This window comes from Dama dama, chromosome 29 (genome assembly GCF_033118175.1).
Source record: "Dama dama isolate Ldn47 chromosome 29, ASM3311817v1, whole genome shotgun sequence".
Classification (NCBI taxonomy): Eukaryota; Metazoa; Chordata; class Mammalia; order Artiodactyla; family Cervidae; genus Dama; species Dama dama.
The window spans coordinates 49397145-49421955 of record NC_083709.1 but is presented as its reverse complement, the minus strand read 5'-3'; the positions used below and the strand labels follow the sequence as shown (position 1 = coordinate 49421955).

General features: G+C 36.9%; 1 protein-coding gene across 3 annotated transcripts in view; it reads right to left on the bottom strand.

The window, feature by feature from the left end:
• The window catches only part of PUM3 (pumilio RNA binding family member 3), a 45661-nt gene that overhangs the window by 10633 nt on the left and 10217 nt on the right, over window positions 1-24811 (bottom strand). For all 3 annotated transcript variants that reach the window (XM_061132944.1, XM_061132946.1, XM_061132945.1), the window contains exons 6-14: window positions 24450-24525; window positions 20254-20347; window positions 19937-20003; window positions 18389-18563; window positions 17319-17422; window positions 16302-16380; window positions 14051-14149; window positions 12935-12988; window positions 9217-9297 (exon numbers count right to left, since the gene is read on the bottom strand). In XM_061132944.1, the coding sequence (XP_060988927.1) occupies window positions 9217-9297; window positions 12935-12988; window positions 14051-14149; window positions 16302-16380; window positions 17319-17422; window positions 18389-18563; window positions 19937-20003; window positions 20254-20347; window positions 24450-24525 (829 nt within the window). The remainder of the gene's footprint in view (window positions 1-9216; window positions 9298-12934; window positions 12989-14050; window positions 14150-16301; window positions 16381-17318; window positions 17423-18388; window positions 18564-19936; window positions 20004-20253; window positions 20348-24449; window positions 24526-24811) is intronic.

Here is a 24811-nt window from a genome sequence, read left to right as displayed (position 1 = left end):
TACTATCTTAGGAAAAAAAAACAGTCTGAGCGATGCTGTATTATGGAGTACTAATTCATTTCTATTTGACCTGGGGTACACAAAGGAGAGAAATTTCTAGATGATCACTTGGAGAACACTGAGTGTCAGAACACATAGAGACAGGAAGAGGGAGCTATATAGCGCAGCTGATTTGTGTTGAATTTGGTCTTTGGGTTCAAGTTGTGTAACCTTTGGAAAAACCTTAAACCTCCCTACACATCAATTCCCTTCTCTGTGCAAAAGGAAATTGATATACCCGCCCAATCTGTGGGCCACTACCAGGAGTAAATAAAAAAATTCACTCTGCAAACTGGGAAATGCTATACCGTCATTTTCTTCGTATGAACAACTCTCAATGTACAGCACCTTTAACTACGGAGATTAAATAAAGCTGATGGAGTCATGAACCTGGTATCCTCAAAAGAGAACTCCAACAACAAAGGTTCAAATGTACAGGTTTTCAATTCATTTTCCCTCTGACTTAGAGAAAATCAAAACAATTTTAATTGTTGTAACTTCTTTCCCTTATTTGCTTTACTCTAAAGCAGGTATGTCCAAAGAACGGCAATGCCAAAGAATGTTCAAACTACCACACAATTGCACGTATCTCACACACTAGCAAAGTAATGCGCAAAATTTTCCAAGCGAGCCTTCAACTTTATGTGAACCGAGAACTTCCAGATGTTAAAGCTGGATTTAGAAAAGGCAGAGTTCAAATTGTCAATATCCACTGGACCACAGCAAAAGCAAGGGAGTTCCAGAAAAATATCGACTTCTGCTTTATTGACTATGCCAAAGCCTTTGTGTGGATCACAACAAACTGTGGAAAATTCTTAAGAGATGGGAATACCAGAGCACCTCCCTCCCTCCTGAGAAAACAGTATGCAGGTCAAGAATCAACAGTTAGAACTGGACATGGAACAACTGGTTGGTTCCAAATTGGGAAAGGAGTATATCAAGGCTGTATACTGTCACCCTGTTTACTTAATTTATATGCAGAGTACATCATGCGAAATGCTGGGCTGGATGAAGCACAAGCTGAAATCAAGATTGCCGGGAGAAATAGCAATAACCTCTGATATGCAGATGATACCTCCCTTATGGCAGAAAGCAAAGAGAACTCAAGAGCCTTTTGATGAAAGTGAAAGAGGAGAGTGAAAAAGTTGGCTTAACACTCAGCATTCAGAAAACTAAGATCATGGCATCCGGTCCCATCACTTCATGGCAAATAGATGCGGAAACAATGGAAACAGTGACAGACTTTATTTTCTTGGGCTCCCAAATCACTGCAGATGTTGACTGTAGCCATGAAATTAAAAGACACTTGCAGAGGATCATGTCATCTGCAAACAGTGAGAGTTTCACTTCTTCTTTTCCTATCTGTATTCCTTTTACTTTTTTTTCTGCTCTGATTGCTGTGGCCAAAACTTCCAAAACTATGTTGAATAGTAGTGGTGAGAGTGGGCACCCTTGTCTTGTTCCTGATTTCAGGGGAAATGCTTTCAATTTTTCACCATTGAGGGTAATGCTTGCTGTGAATGCAGCATATGAACGCTTGTCATATATAGCTTTTATTATGTTGAGGTATGTTCCTTCTATTCCTGCTTTCTGGAGAGTTTTAATCATAAATGGGTGTTGAATTTTGTCAAAGGCTTTCTCTGCATCTATTGAGATAATCATATGGTTTTTATCTTTCAATTTGTTAATGTGGTGTATTACATTGATTGATTTGCAGATATTAAAGAATCCTTGCATTCCTGGGATAAAGCCTACTTGGTCATGGTGTATGATTTTTTTAATATGTTGTTGGATTCTGTTTGCTAGAATTTTGTTAAGGATTTTTGCATCTATGTTCATCAGTGATATTGGCCTGTAATTTTCTTTTTTTGTGGCATCTTTGTCTGGTTTTGGAATTAGGGTGATGGTGGCCTCATAGAATGAGTTTGGAAGTTTACCTTCTGCAATTTTCTGGAAGAGTTTGAGTAAGATAGGTGTTAGCTCTTCTCTAAATTTTTGGTAGAATTCAGCTGTGAAGCCATCTGGTCCTGGGCTTTTGTTTGCTGGAAGATTTCTGATTATAGTTTCGATTTCCTTGCTTGTGATGGCTCTGTTAAGATCTTCTATTTCTTCCTGGTTCAGTTTTGGAAAGTTATACTTTTCTAAGAATTTGTCCATTTCTTCCAAGTTGTCCATTTTATTGGCATAGAGCTGCTGGTAGTAGTCTCTTATGATCCTTTGTATTTCAGTGTTATCTGTTGTGATCTCTCCATTTTCATTTCTAATTTTGATAATTTGATTCTTCTCTCTTTGTTTCTTAATGAGTCTTGCTAATGGTTTGTCAATTTTGTTTATTTTTTCAAAAAACCAGCTTTTAGCTTTGTTGATTTTTGCTATGGTCTCTTTAGTTTCTTTTGCATTTATTTCTGCCCTAATTTTTAAGATTTCTTTCCTTCTACTAACCCTGGGGTTCTTCATTTCTTCCTTCTCTAATTGCTTTAGGTGTAGAGTTAGGTTATTTATTTGACTTTTTTCTTGTTTCTTGAGGTAAGCCTCTACATAGAAAACCCTAAAGACTCTACCAGAAAATTACTAGAGCTAATCAATGAATATAGTAAAGTTGCAGGATATAAAATTAACACACAGAAATCCCTTGCATTCATATATGCTAACAATGAGAAAACAGAAAGAGAAATTAAGGAAACAATACCATTCACCATTGCAACAAAAAGAATAAAATACTTAGGAGTATATCTACCTAAAGAAACAAAGGACCTATACATAGAAAACTATAAAACACTGATGAAAGAAATCAAAGAGGACACAAACAGATGGAGAAACATACCGTGTTCATGGATTGGAAGAATCAATATTGTCAAAATGGCTATACTATCCAAAGCAATCTATAGATTCAATGCAATCCCTATCAAGCTACCAACGGTATTTTTCACAGAACTAGAACAAATAATTTCACAACTTGTATGGAAGTACAACAAGCCTCGAATAGCCAAAGTAATCTTGAGAAAGAAGAATGGAACTGGAGGAATCAACTTGCCTGACTTCAGACTCTACTACAAAGCCACAGTCATCAAGACAGTATGGTACTGGCACAAAGACAGAAATATAGATCAATGGAACAGAATAGAAAGCCCAGAGATAAATCCATGAACCTATGAACACCTTATCTTCGACAAAGGAGGCAAGGATATACAATGGAAAAAAGACAACCTCTTTAACAAGTGGTGCTGGGAAAACTGGTCAACCACTTGTAAAAGAATGAAACTAGAACACTTTCTAACACCATACACAAAAATAAACTCAAAATGGATTAAAAATCTAAATGTAAGACCAGAAACTATAAAACTCCTAGAGGAGAACATAGGCAAAACACTCTCCAACATGAATCACAGCAGGATCCTCTATGACCCACCTCCCAGAATATTGGAAATAAAAGCAAAACTAAACAAATGGGACCTAATGAAACTTAAAAGCTTTTGCACTACAAAGGAAACTATAAGTAAGGTGAAAAGACAGCCCTCGGATTGGGAGAAAATAATAGCAAATGAAGAAACAGACAAAGGATTAATCTCAAAAATATACAAGCAACTCTTGAAGCTCAATTCCAGAAAAATAAATGACCCAATCAAAAAATGGGCCAAAGAACTAAACGGACATTTCTCCAAAGAAGACATACAGATGGCTAACAAACACATGAAAAGATGCTCAACATCACTCATTATCAGAGAAATGAAAATCAAAACCACAATGAGGTACCATTACACGCCAGTCAGGATGGCTGCTATCCAAAAGTCTACAAGCAATAAATGCTGGAGAGGGTGTGGAGAAAAGGGAACCCTCTTACACTGTTGGTGGGAATGCAAACTAGTACAGCCGCTATGGAGAACAGTGTGGAGATTTCTTAAAAAATTGGAAATAGAACTGCCATATGACCCAGCAATCCCACTTCTGGGCATACACACTGAGGAAACCAGATCTGAAAGAGACATGTGCACCCCAATGTTCATCACAGCACTGTTTATAATAGCCAGGACATGGAAGCAACCTAGATGCCCATCAGCAGACGAATGCATAAGGAAGCTGTGGTACATATACACCATGGAATATTACTCAGCTGTTAAAAAGAATTCATTTGAATCAGTTCTAATGAGATGGATGAAACTGGAGCCCCTTATACAGAGTGAAGTAAGCCAGAAAGATAAAGAACATTACAGTATACTAACACACATAAATGGAATTTAGAAAGATGGTAATGATAACCCTATATGCAAAACACAAAAGAGACATAGATGTACAGAACAGACTTTTGGACTCTGTGGGAGAAGGCGAGGGTGGGATGTTTAGAGAGAACAGCATGAACATTATCTAAGTGAAACAGATCACCAGCCCAGGTGGGATGCATGAGACAAGTGCCTGGGCCTGGTACACTGGGAAGACCCAGAGGAATCGGATGGAGAGGGAGGTGGGAGAGGGGATCGGGATGGGGAATACATGTAACTCCATGGTTGATTCATATCAATGTATGACAAAACCCACTGCAATGTTGTGAAATGGTTAGCCTCCAACTAATAAAAATAAATGAAAATAAATAAATAAATAAATCTCACAAAACCTTAAAAAAAAAAAAAAAAAAAAAAAAAAGACACTTACTCCTTGGAAGAAAAGCTATGACCAACCTAGATGGCATATTAAAAAGCAGAGACATTTCTTTGCTGACAAAGGTCTGTCTGGTCAAAGCTATGGCTTTTCCAGTAGTCATGTATGGATGTGAGAGTTGGACCATAAAGAAAGCTGAGTGCCAAAGAAGTGATGCTTTTGAACTGTGGTATTGCAGAAGACTCTTGAGAGTCCCTAGGACTGCAAGGAGATCAAACCAGTCAATCCTAAAGGAAATCAGTCCTGAATATTCTTTGGAAGGACTGATGCTGAAGCTGAAGCTCCAATACTTTGGCTACTTGATGCAAAGAACTGACTCACTGAAAAAGACCCTGATGTTGGCAAAGATAGAAGGCAGGAGGAAAAGAGGACAACAGAGGATAAGATGGTTCAATGGCATCACTGACTCAATGGACATGAGCTTGAACAAGCTTTGGGAGTTGGTGATGGACAGGGAGGCCTGGCATGCTGCAGTCCATGGGATTGCAAAGAGTCAGAAACGACTGAGGGACTGAACTGAACTGAATGAAGTGCAAGAAGGTATGTACACAGAAGAAAAGTGAAGGAAGAACAAAAGAACTCCCTTGTGAAAACCTGTGGCCATTCTGACCTTGTGATGGGCCCTTATCAGATTCGTTGGCATTCCTGTTTTGCCACACTCTTCTAAGAAGGAAAGGTAAAAGTCAAAATGAAAGGTACACACTGGAAGCAGGGTTAGAGCACATATGGATTTTCAGTGGATGAAAGAAATGCAAAATGCCCATCCACACCCATCCATGGTGCATGTTCCTCCGTGGGAGCTTGTGTGTGGAACAAAAAGAAATGCTCTTTAAGAAACCTTAAAGAGCTAAAATCTAGCGGGATAGGCAAGAAAATACAATAAAAAGTTAAAACTAAAAATAAGAGATTTAAATAATGAATAAAAACAGAAATGTAAAAAGAAAGATCACTGGCAGTGATTGAGTATTTTGTTTAAAAAATATGGTGATTTATCCAAAAGTCCAACTTTTGGGCTGTCCTCAAAAACTTGGGATGTGGTTATTAAAAGTACAGTTTTGATTTTGTCAGATGGAAAAGCTATGGACACTGGTTGCAGAACAATGTGAATATACTTAATATCACTTAACTGTACACTTAAAAATGGTTAAGATAGGAAATTTTCTCACAATTAGAAAGAAAAACAAGTTGGAAGACCTATCACCATGGGGCTCACATTCCCAGAGATGGGAACTGGGGGTGGCTATCACCTTGGACAAGGCACGGACACTCCCCCCTCTTTCTTCACAACGCCCCCACCACCCCTCCAACTTGGCCTGCCTCACTCATTTACCTGCCTGGTCAATGAATGTTTCTGAGTGTGTAAGCCCTGGGTGAGACCACAACTAACTGCTAAATGAACAGATGGCAAAGACAAAAACCTGTAAGAGTGAGAGGATGTGGACAGCAGGTCCAGCTGGGAGATCAGAGAACACTATGTGGAGATTAAACTGGAGCTTGGTTTTAAAGAGAAAAGGAGGAGTGCTGTTAGGCTACAATGTCGACCTGACATTTCAGGAAAACCAGTTACTCTGAATAGAGTGCTTAGCAACACTAAGCTCTCTTGGTTATTTTTATAAGCACTGCATAATGCAACAGGTTCTGTAGTGGCTGGGCGGGAAACGCAGACACATGACTCTCCATAAACATATGGGCAGCATATCTGGCAACCCTCAGTTCTGCTAAGTAAATGCCTCAGAGAAACGAGGAGACATGCAAGATTAATTATAGAACTGTTTGGAATAGCAAAAAATAATAACAGTGTTTAAAGTTTTAAACACTATAAACCACCTAAATGTCCATCAACAGAAAAATGGAAAAATCAACTGTGGTGTATTCATATAGTAGAAAATTATTCAGCATTGAAAAATGAATGGTTTAGAACAGCTGTGGGTAAACCATGGCCTGTGCTTCCTGCGAGTTAAGAATATATATTTTTGAACATTTTAATGAGCTGTTTTAAAAAAAAAGCAAACAAGAATATGCTACAGAGACCAGATATGGCCCACAAATCCTAAAATAATTACTATCTGGCCATTTACTAAAAAAGCTTGTCGACCCCTATTATGAGTTACAAATACAATGCCAAAGGAAAGAGCAAGTTGCAGGAGAAAGCACACATCTCTTATATAGAATCTGTAAACACGTAAATGCTGTAAACATTTACATATAGCAAAAGGATAAGGGAATGCATGCAAATAATAAGTACCAATCCATCAGAACAAATATGAGAGGATGGGAAGGGGGGTGGTGTGTGTGTGTGTGTGTGTGTGTGTGTGTGTGTGTGTGTGTATGGACACAAGGGTCTTGAACTTCAACTCTTTGGGAAGTTTTACTTCTGCATGCCCAATCAGTCGGGAGGCTGGGTGTTCACTGATATTATCCTTTATACCTAACTGTACAGCATTTTAGAGATAAAACATTTAAAAGTATGCATCAATATTTATTCACTCTCAAAGAGCAACTGGTCGGTGTACTTACTTCCTTTCGAGAGACTCTCTGCTCTCAAAGCAGCTGCACCACACCAACAATTCCAGGATTGGATTTTTAAGTCTGCTTATTTTGGAAAGCAAAGTAGGTGGGAAACAGTGAGTATCCATTTTGAAAGGTGAGGGCTCAGCTGACCAGGCTGTGATTTCAACCTGACATTTCAGGAGTCTGGTTACCCTAAACAGAATGCTTAGCAACACTAAGCTTTCCTGGGTATTGTTAAAAAGCACTGCATAACTGCCACAGGTTTTGTGGTGGATGGGTGGGGAAAATGCAAGCACAATTAGCATTCCAGAATTTTATCGCTAGCTACAGAGTTTAATGATACACAGAAACCCAATGAGCATTTGTCAGCTAGAGGCAGGACATCAGCAAATGAGGCCATTTTCAGGGTAAGCTGCCCTAAGTATGAGAAAGTCACTAGGAATGTGGGTTAAACAGTTGTGGGAATCAAGCTGATAAGCACAAGGAATTAAAACTGTTTCAAAAGCAACTGTAAGTGGGATAAATCTTTGGAAAAAAATTAATCTAGCAGACAATCGTGGCAAATTCTGAAGGAAGTTGGGTTTCTCTTAAAATCCATTTGGAACAGTTATGCAAATTTCAGTTGTCATGAAAATATTAAACAAAAGCAAGTGTTCAATAGCCCAGTCTGTTTCCATTTTCATGAAACAACTTTATTCATTAGCCAATCTATGGCCTCACATTTCTGTCACTGGAATGAAAAACAAGCATTATTGATTGGAGTCAAAAGGGTAATAAAGTCACAAGGAATGTGTCAAAATACTCAGTTACTGACATGAAAGTCTTGCCAGCTTGTTTCTTCCCACAATCCTATTCCAGAGAAAGTCATCACAATCTTAAAACAGTCAAGGGAAAAGCTGGAAAATGACAGCAAGGGCATGAGAAATTCACACACTGGAACATACAGCGGGCTTCTAAGAAAACAAATCTCCTGCCCCTTCACTAGTTAGGATATTTCTCCCTAATCATCCAGCTCTACTGGCCAGATAGGACTGAGAGAGGCCTTAGCACCACCACAGCCAACAGGGCAATCCTCTTCCTGAACATTCAAATGCTGCTCCCTGCAGACAGTGTGGAAGCAGCTTCTGTCACTAAGATGTCTGCAATGACCTCATCCATGTCTAACACCCTTCAGATGAACAATTGGTATCTATACAGATCATGTGGTTTTAAAAACATTTCCAGGTTTAGTTGCTGCTACCCATGTTGCAGTTTCTTATCCCTTCCCCTACAACCTGTATCACACGCCCAAAACCACTTGTCCACTAGAAATAAAGGAAGGAAAAATAAAAGCAGATCACAGGATCAGAAGTCAGAAAAGTGGGCAGTAATTAAGAACAAAGAAAATTATTTCATAATGCAGTTTCTACTTTGGTGCAGTTTTTTTTTTTTTTAAAGAGAATATTCAGTTTTTCAGAGGGCAAATTTAGTCAAGACAATGTATTGATAAGGCAGCACAGATTATTGATAAGCTGTGCAGAGGTAGTTTCTCCAAAGGGAGAGAGAAAATGGTCGTGGATATCTTCTGCCTGGGGGGACTTAAGTTCCTAAATAACTGAAGAATTACTATGTAAATAAATATCTGATCAAATCTAAACACTGCAGTGCTAATTTTTCATTTACTATGGGGTTGGCCAAAAAATTCATTAGAGTTTTTCCGTAATATTGTATGGAAAAACCCAAACGAACTTTTTGGCCAACCCAAAATCATATGGTCTAAAAAGTCATGCTATCCTAATTTAAGCAGTCTTTTTACACATGTTTAAAGCAATATTAATTAGTAATATCAAGTAACAAGATTATGGTTTGTACAGGAATAAAGCAACCCCTCAAATTAGGTTTAATTAAGGCAACTAAAAAATAACAAATACTGACAAAAAGCACACTTTATACATCTATGTGTGAAATCAAACTCAAATGTTTAAAAATGATATATCCATTTAACTTAAATTCAAGACCATGCAAATTACTTACTGATATGATTATCTGTTTCACAAGCTTCGTATCATCAATACAATCAAAGGCCGCCAGTAAAACCAAGTGGGAATATTGGCCCTGCAGGAATTAAAAACCAGTAAAGGTTAAAAGATACACAGATTCTCCCTTTTCTTTCACCCATGGAGTTACTTTATTAAGGTTATCAACCTGACAACTTATCCAGCATAATAGAAATGGGATAGATAAAAGTCACTCAAAGGAACGTGCTCTCTTATCAGGACCTAGTTAATTACATTCTAGGTTGAGTAACAAAAAGAAAGAAACAGATGAGCACATTCTTCAATATCAAATAGCTGAGACTCATTTTTGAAACTAACCAGATACCTCTCAAAAACAGGTATCCTGTTAATGAATAGCTACTTTAAAATTAAATTCAAAAGAAAATTACAGTCAAAGTGGGAGGAAAAAAGGACTATAAAATAATACGTTAAACTATGTATAGCATTTCAATCATGAAAATAAAAATATATAAACTTAGGTGTAATAAAATAATATATATAAGATATACATAATACACACACAAGAAATCCTGGAAGGAAAAACATTGTCACCTTTGGGTTGAAGGATTTACAAATGATTTTTCACTTTCTTTTGAAAAATTACACAATTGCTTTAAAATAATCTTATATAATTAAAATAGAAACACCAAAAAAACACTAGAAGAATATACTTATATACTGCATATGAGAATAAGATAAAGTGAATTGCTTTTAAAAATTACAGCAGCATGAGACTATATAAATATACATTAGGACATTCACAATTGTCACTCTTTAAATAACAGAATTATTTTCATAATGACGACACTGTTCCAAAGGTTTAAAGAATTTCTACTCTATGTTAAAGAAGAGTTTTCAAAGCTGGTGGCATATTTCTTTTCTATCCCAGATGATGATATCAATCTTTTTTTTTAAACTCTAGAGGTATTTGACTTTTGCTACCAACCAATGGGTTTCCCTGGTGGCTCAGCTGGTAAAGAATCCACCTGCAATCAATACTCAGTCAGAGCCATATCTGACAAATATGGCAGGAAGAGCATCTCAATCAGAAACAGACTGGAGAAAAATAACAAAGGTCTAACATCTTTACTATACATATAAGATCAATAATCAACTAAAAGGGGGCTAAGAACATGAAGAATCAGTCCACAAAGTACAAATGGCTTTAAGTATATGAAATAATGCTCATAAATTAGGGACAACAATTAAAACAAAATACCATTTGCTACCTAGCTTATACACAAAAGTGAAAGCCCTTGATAATACACTAATTTGGCAAAGGTCTGGGGAAAAGCCGGCACACTTCTATGTTGCTAATGAGAATGTAAAGTGGTTCAACCTCTTTAAGGGCAACTGACAGTAGACTAAAAATTTAAAAGGCACGTACCTTCTGATCTAGCAACTCTAGTTCTAGGCAGGTATCTTACAGACATGCTTCCACATATGAGCAAAGGCTATGCCCTGGAGAATTATTTGAAATAAAAAACTAGAAACGACCCAAATGTCCAATAGTAGAGACTGGTTAAATGAACTATGGAAGTTATATAATATAAAGTCAGTAACAAGAAAGAGGTAGAGAAAGATATATATATATATATAGAAATAAAATGATCCCTAAGATGAATTAAGTGAAGGAAACAAAGTAGCGAACACTGTGCTTACAGCATACAACCACTGGTTTTCTGGTTCTTTAAGTCCCATACACAGAAGTGTGCCCAAGTGCAAAATATCACTGGGTGAATACAGAAGATGGAACAGAATTTAAGTGAGAAATAGACAATTCTACAATTATAGCTGTAAGTTTTACGACACTTCCTCAGCAACTGACAGAAGTAGACAGTGATAAATAAGTCAGTAAAAACATCTATGATCTGAAAACACTACCAATCATTTTCATCTAACTGACATTTATAGAGGACTACAGCCACATATTCTTTTCAAGATATTAAGATAGACCATATGCTGTGCAATAAAATAAGTCATAAATTTTAAAAGACTGAAATAATACAGAGTATGTTCTAATATATGGAAATTAAACACTTCCACATAACCCAGAGACCAAACCCATGGACAGTATTAGTTTATCTCACCCCCTTAGAAGCAACTCCTTAAGATAAAGCAGGCGCTGCATTGCTAATTTGTTAACTTTGCAATGCCTTGTGGGGATTTGGTTCTCCAAAGAAAAATTATTGTTGATATAACAAAATTGGAAAACAATCTAACTTTATTACTGAAGACTGTCTTTTACTATTAACATCTTTCATAACTTTTTCTTTTGATATCCTTTTATTTTTAAATGTTTATTTTATACTGGAGTACAATCAATTTACGATGTTGTGTTAGTTTCAGCCATAGAGCAAAGTGATTCAGCTATATATATATAGAGTTCTCTGTGCTACACAGTAGATCCTTGTCGATTATTCACTCTCTTTATAATAGTGTGTATATGTTAATCCCAAACTCCTAATTTATCCACCCCCCCAAATAAGGGAACTTGCCAGTAACATTCTATTTTTATTCATTTCTAAATCAAAATAATCAAATAAAAATGCTATACAAGGGAGGGGGGATCAGGATGGGGAACACATGTAAATCCATGGCTGATTCATGTCAATGTATGGCAAAAACCACTACCACTACAATATTGTAAAGTAATTAGCCTCCAACTAATAAAAATGAATGGAAAAAAAAAAGAAAAAATGCTATACAAGAAGATTTAATGATGAATTATGAATCATAAAAATTTTTCTACTTTGAAAACAACTCACTAGACAATCTCTTATTCCATTTTGTTCCAAGCAAGTTGGCTGCCTTCTACGTGGTTTTACACTAACTCTCTTCCTAGTCTAGGACCCTACAGAAGATGACAGGTATGTATATAATCTCAGAGATCTAATTTATCTGAGTTTGAATTATCATTTACTATATCAAGTATTCACTAGATGCCAACAGTGCTTATTGGAATTTTTTACAGGGAAGAGTTGCTGATATCACTCATTTTTAGTTCACCTGCAAATTAGAAGCTATAAAACATAATATATAAAATAATTCAAAAATTGAAAACTAATGCTTATTACTTATTAGAATTACTATGGAAAATGATTTAGTTTATTTAAACACAGAGATATTATTTTTTGAGGTAATTATTTCCTCAAAAGAAACACATTTTATATCCTCTAATTTCATTTGAAAAGCTTTTAAAACATCTCCAAAAGATTTCAACGAATTATAAAACTTAGAAATAAAATTTTCTTTGACCACACTAAAGATTTAATTGAAGAGACAAGTTTCACTTTCTGTTATGTTTTTGAATAAAATTTTCTTTGACCACACTAATGATTTAATTGAAGAAAAAAGAGACAAGTTTCACTTTCTGTTATGTTTTTGATGATAATGAAAATGGGTAACAAGTTTCTGAAGTGCAGTTTCCCAGAGACTAAATATTAAGGTCTTCAAAATTATCTAATAAAAATGGAAAATTGCCAAAGTACAATGTCAAATGAAAAACAAACTATTTTGTGTAAATTTAATAATATGTAAAAATACATGTATAGGCATATATTTAGATTTAAATGAAATGAAATAACAAGTAATTTTCTTGATAATTTTCTAAATTTTTCTAATTTCCTATAACAGATACAAATGCATTTTACTATTAAAAAGTATTAAAAGAGATATGCAGTTTTTATACTTACATTAGCCACCTTTTCAACATAAGTCTTCATTGTTTTCACAATCACTTTTCTGTCCTTAAAAAAGAAAAATTGTCTCAATGGACTTACAGTTACAGATTTTGTTATAAAATAACTATAGATTAAGGTATTTCATAGTTAGAAATTTTATACAATCCTAAACTTCCACTGCAGTGCTTTTCATTAGTGAAAACAGTTATTTAGCCAGAACAAAAAAATGCAATATACTATAAGAATTCCTCTCAGAGCTACTATAATCTTAGACTTCTTTGTGACATTCCATTGAGACATAAATATGGAACCATGAAATTATCAGCTGCAAGGCAAGTCTGGTGAAACTACCTTCCTTTATACTAAAAACTGAGATCCCTCTTCCAATATCTGAGCTGTCTTCAAATGCATAAAAGTCAAGCATACAGGTGGCATTCAATACATTATTTATTGAACAGAGATTACATTTGTATGAAAAATTGGACAAAGTACAACTGTCCTTTAAAGGGGAATTATACCAATTAAGGAAATGAGGATCATTTCTATTAAGCTTCTGTAATTAATATGGATCTGTAGCATTTCCCTCAAAGTACTTAAGACCCAGAGGAGCAATGTATGGCTGCACATTTTCTTTTCTTTCCTCTTCCTTCCCAGCACCAAGATCGTTAACTAAGGAATCAAAGAAACTGACAGGTATTAACACTTTTAAAAACCTGAACTTAAACACTGTCTGGGCTTCCCTGATGGCTCAGTGGTAAAGAAACTGCCTGCAACGCAGGAGACACAGGTTCAATCTCTGGTTGGGAAGATCCCCTGGAGAAAGAAATGGCAACTCACTCTAGTATTCTTGCCTAGAGAATCCTATAGACAGACAAGCCTGGCGGGCTATAATCCATCGGGTCACAAAGAATCGGATGCGACTTAGCAATTAAACAACAAATACTGTGTTTATTTGCTTGACAGATCCCTTCCCATACAATGACAACACAAGGTTTTAGGCTCAAAGAGGAGCCAGTTTCTGTGAGGCCTTGAGGTACAACTTTGCAAAGATAATGCTGTGCGCAACAGGGCAAGACCCCAAGGAGATTGAAAAGGTCCAAGGAGAGGCAGCTCCTGACCGACACTTACCTTGGGCGTGCCATGCCAGAGGCAGTGCATGGCCACTCTGGCGCCATCGTGTGTGTGTGCCAGGTACACCACTGCTTCTCGGATAGCTTCAATCATTTCCTGGGGAATAAATGCGGTCAGGGCTTTGGTTTACTCTTTCCTTTTGCTTTTTCACAATCTGTCTAGTAAGGAGCGGTAATGCACAGAGAATGAAAGGAAGAGAGTACAGGTAGCAAACAACTTAATTTTTAATTTTGCAGACAGGCATGCATACATATAACCACTTCCTAGAAACATTCTTTTTCTATCAAGAGCAGTAAATGTTGCCCACAGGCAATTTCTATTAAAATACCTGAGCTTCATCAAAGTCTATTCAGAAAAGTATGTATACAGTGGACCCCTGAGTGTGATGTGAACCAGAAAGGTTCACTTACACATGAATTTTTTTCACTAATATGTACTACAGCACTATACCATCTGCAGTTGGATAAATCCCCATCCCTGATGGGGTAGGGATGATCACAGGTGGGTTTTTGACTGAGGACAGGAGTGTCAGTACCCCTAACTCCCATACTGTTCAAGGGTTAACTGTAAATATATAGTATATTCTCAATGACTTTTCAAGAATAAAGAAATCTAAGAACTGGCTGTGGTATAAGAAGAGAGCTTTTAACTTAAAAAGCCAGATAAAATAAATAAAACGTTCTTCCAAAAAAGTCATACATAATGAGCAGAAAGTCAAAATAATAATTTTGTCTGAAAACGTTTTTCTTTTAGTTTATCAATGGATCACCTCTGGAAATCACGTTAATAATTCACCATCAAGACACTTAAGTAACATTTCTCTTAAGGAAAATTAATCTCTATATTGACATTTAGACTAGGCCTTCACTTACCTTTTAATAAAACCCAGTCATTAAAGTATTATGAGGTAATTTTAGCTATTTTCAGTCTTTATTCTCTGTTTTCAATGTATATATATATTTTGTAATTATATTTGGAAGACAAGCATATAGGACAGGATGAGTTCTGCCAGCCAATAGCTGCAGGGCCAGTTTAGTCCATTCCCAATTTTAAAAATTTATATTAAATAAACACAAAGTCTCCTGCCAGGAAGGAGAAAGGTAGCCCATTTTTATCAATAAGGAACAAAAAATTCCACCCTTAACTATCTTATAACCCTTTTCAAGAGTACAGCTTTTAGCTTACAGATCTAAACTTACAAATCTCTTCAAAGCTATCCAGTTGGGGAGTTACACATATATTCCAATCATGCTTCTTTCATCTCCAAAGTTTTTTTTTTTAAGTCTCTCTATTGAAAATGCCACAGGGGCCACAAAGATTTGTCTGTTTATATTTACACTAAGTTCCCAAATATTTTCTGGCTATTATTAAAAAACATTCAACACTAAAAAGATAAAGACTTTATGGAATATATTAAAATGCTCATTTTCTCAGTTTTGAAAATAAAGTCCTGCCTCAGAAAATCCAGAACTGTGAGATACTGGGCAGGAAACAAGCCCGATCCTCCCAAAGAGAAGCAGCAGCTGCTACAAACTACGCGCTTAGATAGGTGGCTACACTTGTAAAACTATTTTGCATGTCAATTTTGAGAGGGTCAAAATTCCTACGAATGTTCAATCTGGCATATTTGTAAAAAAAAAGTGTGAATCTCATTATTTGGTTATTGCTTATTATTAGAATGAGAACAAATGGACAATGAATTCACAGTATGATGAAGCAAGCAAAATTCAAGGGACTAAATGAATTCTCATCTATACTCCCATCATTGACTTGAAGGGCAGTGCAATTTACCTTCACTCTCATATAAGGTCCAGTCTTTCACGGTCCATTTAGTTTTACCTAAGTATCCTTCAGTCACCTTTTAACACTGATATAATTTTTTTTTTTTGTATCAATAAAGGTGAATTTCAAACTCCTTGAATGCTCAATATTCCTCCATGTGTTAGTTAATTTTCTGATTATGTTAAGCTAGAGTATACTCTCTAGATTATAATTAAAATATGAAAATTCAATGGAACTGATAAAACTATGGTCAGGTCTACTGTCTTTCTAGCAAAAGTCTAAATGGAATTTAGTCTAAATTCCATAGACTAAAAAGTCTAAATGGAAGAAGGCGACTTCTTCAAAGGAAGTAGAGAGTATTATCTTTTCTAAATAAGGAAACAACACCAATATACATCAAAGCAATATTTCACATTTTTACTCAGCATTCAATGTTTCAGTTTAAAAACTAAAACCAAGAACTTACTGATCTTAGCTTTGGGGGTGCATAGGTGAAAAAGTCCAAAAATACTTTATGTACCAGTGAGTGCTTAATCACAGCTTCTCTGAAAACAGAAAAAAAGAGTCAGAAATGGTAGTATAATAATACAGAGGTAGGTAACCTTTGTTGTCCTAAAATAATCAAAACAACTGAAATGGTTTTAGCAAATGTCATTCGTCATAAATAGATTATCTTCAGCAACACCAAGACTTGAAAAAAAACTTTCAGACCTATAAAAATAGTGCCATCTACAACCAAGACCAGACTACAAATTTCTAGTACCTAATCAGCAAATATGAAATTGCTGTTCAAAATATATTCAATTTTCTTAAATAAAGCCATTAACTTTCTTTTACCCAACAATGGACATGTGATTAGAAATCCACATGTGGACTATATTTTAATTGCTATTTTTTTTTTTTGTCACATCTCCTTTATAATGTATCCGTTTTACAAAAACATTTCAGCAGTTAAAACCTAAACAGATCAAAACAGTATCAGCAATTGCAACAACACCTAATTAACCCAAGCCTCCTAGTGTGACACATGATGATTTCAGATGTACAGTGGTTAATGATCAGGTACCAAATTTAAGTTCACATGGAATATCCAAGTAGAAGGCAAAAATAAGCTGTATTTAATGGCAAAGCATTGTTCTGAGCACTTTGGAAATATTAACTTGTTTTATTTTCATAAAACTCTATGAAATAAATACTATTATCACAATTATATGGGTAGGGAAACTAAGGCACAGAGAAGTTAAATTGCCAAAGGGCACAGAGTCAGTAATTGAGGGAAACACCAGGATTCACAACCCAGGAAGGGTTCAGAGCAATGCCCTAATGCCAAGTAGGCCACATGCATGGACTTTTAAGTCTCACAATCCAATTTATATAGTAGACCGTAACTGGCAAACTATTTACCTTTCCTATGCAAAGTCTACATAAAACTTTTCCCTTTCAAATTCTATTTGTTAATAAAAAACAAAAAAAGTTTTCTTACTTTTGGGCCATTGGAGTTAGAATCTGTTTCATTTCTTCCATGATAAGCTCTAATTTTTCTGGCTGTACCTCTAATACTTTGTCCAGAGTTGGGTGATCTGCTGACTGCAAGAGAAGAAAAATCAAACCCCTCTAAATTTGATCATGTTTCTCCAACTTTAGAACAAAGAAAATCAATTAGAGTCATTTTACATAAACAAATTTTTAGATTTCCCATAACAAAAGCACCTCTGTGGATACACTCAGAGTAATTCCTGATTATCTAATTCTCATTTGATATACACTTTCGTACTTACAGGCTAAATAACCAACCAACTCAACAAGTCAGCCAGTAAAGACCTGCCAAGCACTTAACAAGTGCCTATTCACAAGGTCAAGTAGTCAGTTAACAAATTCTTGCCACCATGTGTTTTGTGATTAGCTGGATATTCCTAGAGGGACTGTGACAAAGGAGCACTAAGTTCAAGCCAGGAGCTGAACCTGCCCAGCAGAAGCAACCCAGGAACCAATCCATCCCCCTTGAGATCAATGTGTGTACTTGCGTCTAAGGTCTGCACTAGATCCCTTAACTGTCCTAGTCCCACTACTAGCCTTGTAGTACACCCAGGGTTGGGTCTCTCTACTCTGCGTCCTCTCCGCGTAGGACCCGGAGAAGGGTCATCCACAGCCAACACGGAGCTCGATGCCCTTCAACCAGGGCTGGTTAGCAGGTGTTTACAAAGCTCCACTGATGATTAAGAATCTTTTTCCTAGGTCTATCTGACTACTGTAGCAACAGAAGTACTGAAGCGTACTTCTAGTACAGAAGTTCAAGAGTACCTGTGAAGGAGTAACACAAGCAGTTTTAATTTATAGGGGATTTAAAGATCATGCTCTGGGAAAGAGAAATTTAAGTATGATCACTTGCTCAATACACCAGAGACAAAACACTCCAAGAGGATAAAGGTTAGGGGACAGTCTCTTAAAGGACCAACCAAAGGAAAAATATATTCTGAAAATAGGGCACTGGAAGGTAAAGAACAGCACAAAGGAAAAGTAAGTCTCGAGGAAAAAACTGTCTTGAAGCATCACCTTGTAAAGCTGGAACGTGTTCCCATAGAGTTCTTCTGTCAGCATGTTCCTCTGCTCCAGGATGGCCTTGTCATTGTAGGCGTACTCCACAATGGCGGACGCTTCCGCGTGCCGCAGGAGCTTCCTCACGTGGCCTTTAAAGCTTCGCATTATCTCTGCGATCTGTGCTTTACTCCTAAATCCGATGTGACCACAGGAAAAGTAAGTGATACAAGGAGAAAGCTGGGTGGTGACAAAACACAACGCACTTCTCCTGAGACCTCTCATCATTGTGTGTGTGGGGGGGGGGGGGGGGGGGGGGAAGTGACTACCCCAGAGAAATACTCTGAGAAGGAAAATCAAATTGCCTTGTATTTCCTTGCTATTTTCCCTCTTTTTGGCCATGCTGTGCAAATTATGGGAATCTTAGTTCTCCAACCAGGGATTGAACCCAGGCCCTCAGAAATGAAAGCATCCTAACCACTGGACCACCAACAAATTTTCTATGTGACTTGGGGGGCAGCCTGCCTGGGTTTGAAACCTGGCTCCGCTGACCAGCTAAAAGTGCCTGAACAAGGTATTTAACTGCTCTGTGCTTCAGCTTCTTCAGTCATAAAATAGAAAGAATATGGTTACTGTGAGGATAAATGAGTTAAGACATGCTGAGAACTGTAACCAGCACATAGTAAGTGCTCAATAAATGCCAGTTCCTATCAGGAAACTGTTTAGCTTGAAAGAAGCTGAGTAGAAGGAGAAAAGGAGAAGGTAAAAGTCAAAGATGCAGGATAATACAAATGAAACATATTCCAGGATTCTCTTTTAAAACAGGACTTAATCACAAGTATTTCTATTCTATCCTAAAATAATCAACAGGCCAATAATTCTAGTCAGGAATACAGTTTTTAGGAATTTTCCAGCTGTACTGCTTTGTTGTTGGTTAGCACATTTTGGCACATTATTATACTTGGGAGGGCAAGACAAGTATTAATTCCACCTGGTTTAGGAAATCCTCCTATCTTGACATTTCCTAACCCACTTACCCTGGTTAGGTCTACTCACTTGCCCCTCCTACCACTCCAACCTCTAAATAAAATGACTAATTACAAGTTTATTATAACCATTTCTCTTCTTCCAGGACTTCAAGATACACTTGTAAGGTCAAAGAAGGCAATACTACCTTCTACATTATTTCAATAACTGTTTTTTAAGACCATATTCCTTGCAAACATCTGCTTAAGGCTACTATTATGGTCACAGATTTTTTTTTTTTTTAATTAGTTGGAGGCTAATTACTTCACAACATTTCAGTGGGTTTTTTCATACACTGATATGAATCAGCCATGGATTTACACGTATTCCCCATCCCGATCCCCGCTCCCACCTCCCTCTCCACCCGATTCCTCTGGGTCTTCCCAGTGCACCAGGCCGGAGCACTTGTCTCATGCATCCCACCTGGGCTGGTGATCTGTTTCTATGGTCACAGATTTTTAAGAAACATTTATTTACACACAATAGGTTATCCAAATCTTAAAAAACTAATTAAAATATTTTATAAATAAAACAACTCACCCATACATGAGAAACTTCTTAACAATATTTCTGGAATATTTAGCTTTACTTAACTCAACCAAATCACCTGAAAAACAAAATACATTACAATGATTGGGTAACCTCCAGAAACAAGGAGAGAACTGAATGCACAATCCTGGGGACACAAACAAATAGCTCCCTATTTGTCCCAGGCAAAAAGCAAACAGAAACAGGAAAGTCCTGCAGAGGACGCTCTGCTATTCCTCAACAGAATTCTTTTTCAACACAGTGTTGAGTATTTCAGGAGAAAACAAGCAACTTTATACCAATGATTACAAAATACATATAAGAAATACCTCGCAGTTCTTCAAAAGCCTGTTTCCTTTGCTCTTCATTGCCAAACTGAATGTAACACTGGATCACACGAGTTGAATCGTGCGCAAATGCAATCTGTAGGAAAACAGTTGGGGCCTTTAGACAAATTCTCCCTGAAAATGCATGTTTCTATCATATCACTTATGTTGTATTGCTCCCTCTTTTACAACTCCTTGTGAGAAAAAAAAAAAAATAGGGTCTTCATGGCTAATCAAATCTACATTACTTGGGAATAAAATTCTTTATTTAATTGTTCAGAATGGCACTCTTTGGTTTTGCTGGCTACTGTATGGCATTGAGATAGGACTGGATTTAACTATTTTTAAAGATTTTACCATTATAATTAAAACCAAACCAAATCTATACAATCATTACACATACTGTATTTCTCATTTCTCTGACAGTTACTTTCCCTAAAAGAGGAATTTTCCAGTGCAAAAATTCTATTACGCTGTGATTTTTTTTTTTTTAATATAAATGATCTAGGAATGGTTGGCTTTGGCAACCAAAGTCTTGCTACATAAATAATTATATCCAGATACACACTGGCAATTATATTATGAGCTAATCATTCCATTTCTCACATTTTCATTATAATTCCTGAATATACATCCAGTTATATTCCTAGAAAAGTATTTCAAATCTGATTCTCCAACCTTAACCCCCTCACAACTACTGGATGGATTAGATCCTCATGGATGGACCTGCCGATCAATTTTCTAAAGCAATAACCATAGATAATCAGTCATGCAATACTACTTTTTATATAGTAGTCTATTTTAATAGTGCTTATTACCTGTTCCTAAGTCTGTCTTTAAATTTTTTAATTCTAACAAATCAGAAGGTAAAGGTGTATCTTCATCAAAGTCATAGGTTGCAGAAGAATTTGCTTAAGGGAGGTCTGTTTAGACTTTTTTCATAAAAATTTAAAAATAATTTTAAAAAATCAGTCTGAGATTTCCCTCATGGTCCAGTGGTTAAGAACCCACCTGCCAATGCAGGGGACATGGGTTCAATCCCCGGTCTGGGAAGATCCCATACACTGTGGGACAACTAGGCCCATGTGTGACAACTACTGAGCCTGTGTTCTAGAGGTGGGAGCTGCTACTACTGAAGCCCATGTGCCTAGAGCCCATGCTCTGCAACAAGAGAGGTCACTGCAATGAGAAGCCTTTGCACCACCACTACAGTAGACCCTGTGTGTCCCAACTAGAGAAAGCTCAGGTGCAGCAACAAAGACCCAGTGCAGCCATAAATAAATAAATAGAATAATTTTTTTTTTTAAATTAGGCTGTTTTGTGCATATATTGATTACCTACTATGTAACCAATGTATGTGGTTTAAATGTATTTTTCCGATGTAGAATTAAAAGTGAGTTGGTGTTAAGAAACTTGCCATCCTTATAACTCTGGAATGAATTTCTTCGAGCCCAGATGCTGTTGTTGTTCTCCACCCACCGCCGCATCCCCGCCCCCCCCATTTGCCATGCAGTAATGGGGCCAGATGCCATGATCTTACTTTTCTTAATATTTAGTTTTAAGCTGGTTCTTTCACTCTCCTCCTTCACCTTCATCAAGAGGCTCTTTAGCTCCTCTTCGCTTTCTGCCATTAGACTGGTATCATCCACATATCTGAGGTTGTTGATATTTCTCCCACCTATCTTGATTCCAGCCTGTAACTCATCCAAGCTGCCATTTCTCATGATGTGCTCAGTGTGTATCACATCTCATGATGTGACAGCAGACAGCCCTGTCATACTCCTTTCATATTCTTGAACCAATTAGTTGTTCCACACTTGCTTCTTGTTCCATAACACATTTCTCAGGAGACAGGTAAGATGGTCTGGTATTCCCATCTCTTTAAGAGCTTTCCAGTTTGTTATGATCCACACAGTCAAAGGCTTCAGCATAGTCAATGAAACAGAGGTAGATGCTTTTCTGGAATTCCAGAGCTTTCTCTATGATCCAGCAAATGTTGGCAATTTTCTCTCTGATTCCTCTTCCTTTTCTAAACCCTGCTTAGACATCCGGAAATTCTTGGTTCACATAATGCTGAAGCCTAGCATGCAAGATTTTAAGCATGACCTTACTAGCATGGGAGATGAGCGTAACTGTCCGATGTTAGCACATTCTTGAGTATTACTCCTCTTGGGAATTGGGATGAGGATTGACCTTTTCCAGTCCTGTGGCCACTGCTGGGTCTTCCAGATTTGCTGACATATTGAATGTAACACTTTGATGGCATCATCCTTTAGGGTTTTGAATAGTTTTACTGGCATTCCATCACATCCACTAGCTTTATTAACAGCAGTACTTCCTAAGGCCCACTTGACTTTGCTCTCCAGAATGTCTGGGTGACTGAGCACATCATCATAGCAATCTGGTTCACTTAGATCTTTTTTGTATCATTCTTCCGTGTATTCTTTCCATCTCTTCTTGATCTCTTCAAGTATCTACTAGGTCTCTACCATTTCTGTCATTTATTGTGCCCATCTTTGGGCAAAATATTCCTTTGATATTTCCAGTTTTCCTGAAGAGATCTCTAGTCTTTCCCCTTCTGCTGCTTTCTTCTAGTTTCACGTACAGTTCATTGAGGAAGGCATTCTTGTCTCTCTGTGCTGTTTTTTGGAAATCTGTGTTTAGTTGGATATACTATTCCCTTTCTCCCTTGTTTCTCGCTTCTCTTCTTTCTTTAGCAATTTGTAAGGCCTCCTCAGATAACCACTTTGACTTCTTCCTTTTCTTTTTCTTTGGGATGGTTTTGTTCGCTGTCTCCTGTACAATATTACGGACCTCTGTCCATAGTTCTTCAGGTACACTGTTTACAAGTTCTAATCCCTTGAATTTATCAAATGTCTAATAGGGATGATGACTAAGCTAAAGGATACAAAGTATGCACTGGTTACCATAATTGCTGGCACACAGTAAAGAATAAATGGGCTGTCCTGTCTAAAGGCACAGATTAACTCCCAAGTCCACGGGCATCAGTAGTAACAATAACCTAAGGGTAAATGAGAAGCGTCTTGAGCGTGCATTATTTATAAATTGAGCCTAAGAGGTTACTGTTAGAGATGGCTAGTTCTATCCTAAAAAGATCTTGCTGGCTTTCAGAAAGCAGCAGCTAGAAAGCTGCTATTGGAAGACAGTCCTTCAAATTGCAATACAGCATTTGTTTAGACCTATGTATATGGTATGACAAAGGCAGGCCCTCAGGGTCTCCAAAGATACTGAGTCTGTTGGCTTACAAGTGAATATCACTAAAAGTGTAAAAGTGTTAGCCATTCAGTCATCTCCAACTCAGCAACCCCATGGACTGTTGCCCATCAGGTTCCTCGGTCCACAGAATTCTCCAGGCAAGAATACTGGAGTGGGTAGCTATTTCCTTCTCCAGGGATTGAAACCACATCTCTTGTGTCTCCTGTGTGGCAGGTGGATTCTTTACCATCTGAGCCATCAGGGAAGCCCAAATATCACTAAGTATTTATCCAAATACACAAGAATCAACAGAAGTTTACTATAAAACAGGATTAAACAGCAATAATGAAAATCACTTTAAAACTCCCAAATCTACTATATGTTAAAGATCTTTGCATAATGCTTATAAAAGCAAGGAAGAAAGTAATATGTTTGCTTTGCACATTCAAAATAGCCAGCATTTAGAACTTACAGAAGTTTACAGTAAGACATCCTAACAAACACTGTTGAACTAATAAATTCCCTGAGATAACTTTAAGAGAATACTGAGTGAGTGAAAGTCACTCAGTTGTGTCTGACTCTTGGCGATGCCATGGCCTATATAGTTCAGGCAATGCTCCAGGCCAGAATATCGGAGTGGGTAGCCTTTCCCTTCTCCAGGGAATCTTCCCAATCCAAGAAATCAAACTCAGGTCTCCCGCATTGCAGACAGATTCTTTAGCAGCCGAGCCAAGAGAACACTGATTTATTTTAAATAAATTATTTTAAAATGAACAGCCAAATACTTGATAGTCTTTATGCAATTTCCCAGCAGTAAGGTCTCTATTAAATTTTTCAGAGAGATTAAAAAAGGTATTTGAAAACTGAGGCCAAATATATTAAAAACAGAAACAATTTCATCTGTAATAAATAATCAACTACCCTTTACTGAGAGTGAGTCAATTTAGTTCTTAAAATTGCAACTATGAGTACATCCTACTTACAGTTTTAATCTTTCCTTGAATCAACTTCTGCAAATCACTCATCAACTTCACTCTTTTCTCTTTATCACAATCTTTTCTATAAAAGAGGCAGGAAACATAGCTTAAGTAAAGACATTATTTTAAACACACAAAACTAAAAACCATACCAGTGTACATTCACACAGTTCAGTATGATCTTCCCTTCGAAGAAAGCAAACCTTTGACATTAAAATTACTATTCCAGAGCAGCTAGAGAAAAGCAATTTTCTCAAAGGCAGAAACTCATCTCACAAGGTATAATTTCATGCATCAATCTAAATCTTAACAGCCAGAACTTCAAAGCAAAGCAAATAATAAAACAAATCCAAGATACCAAATACGCA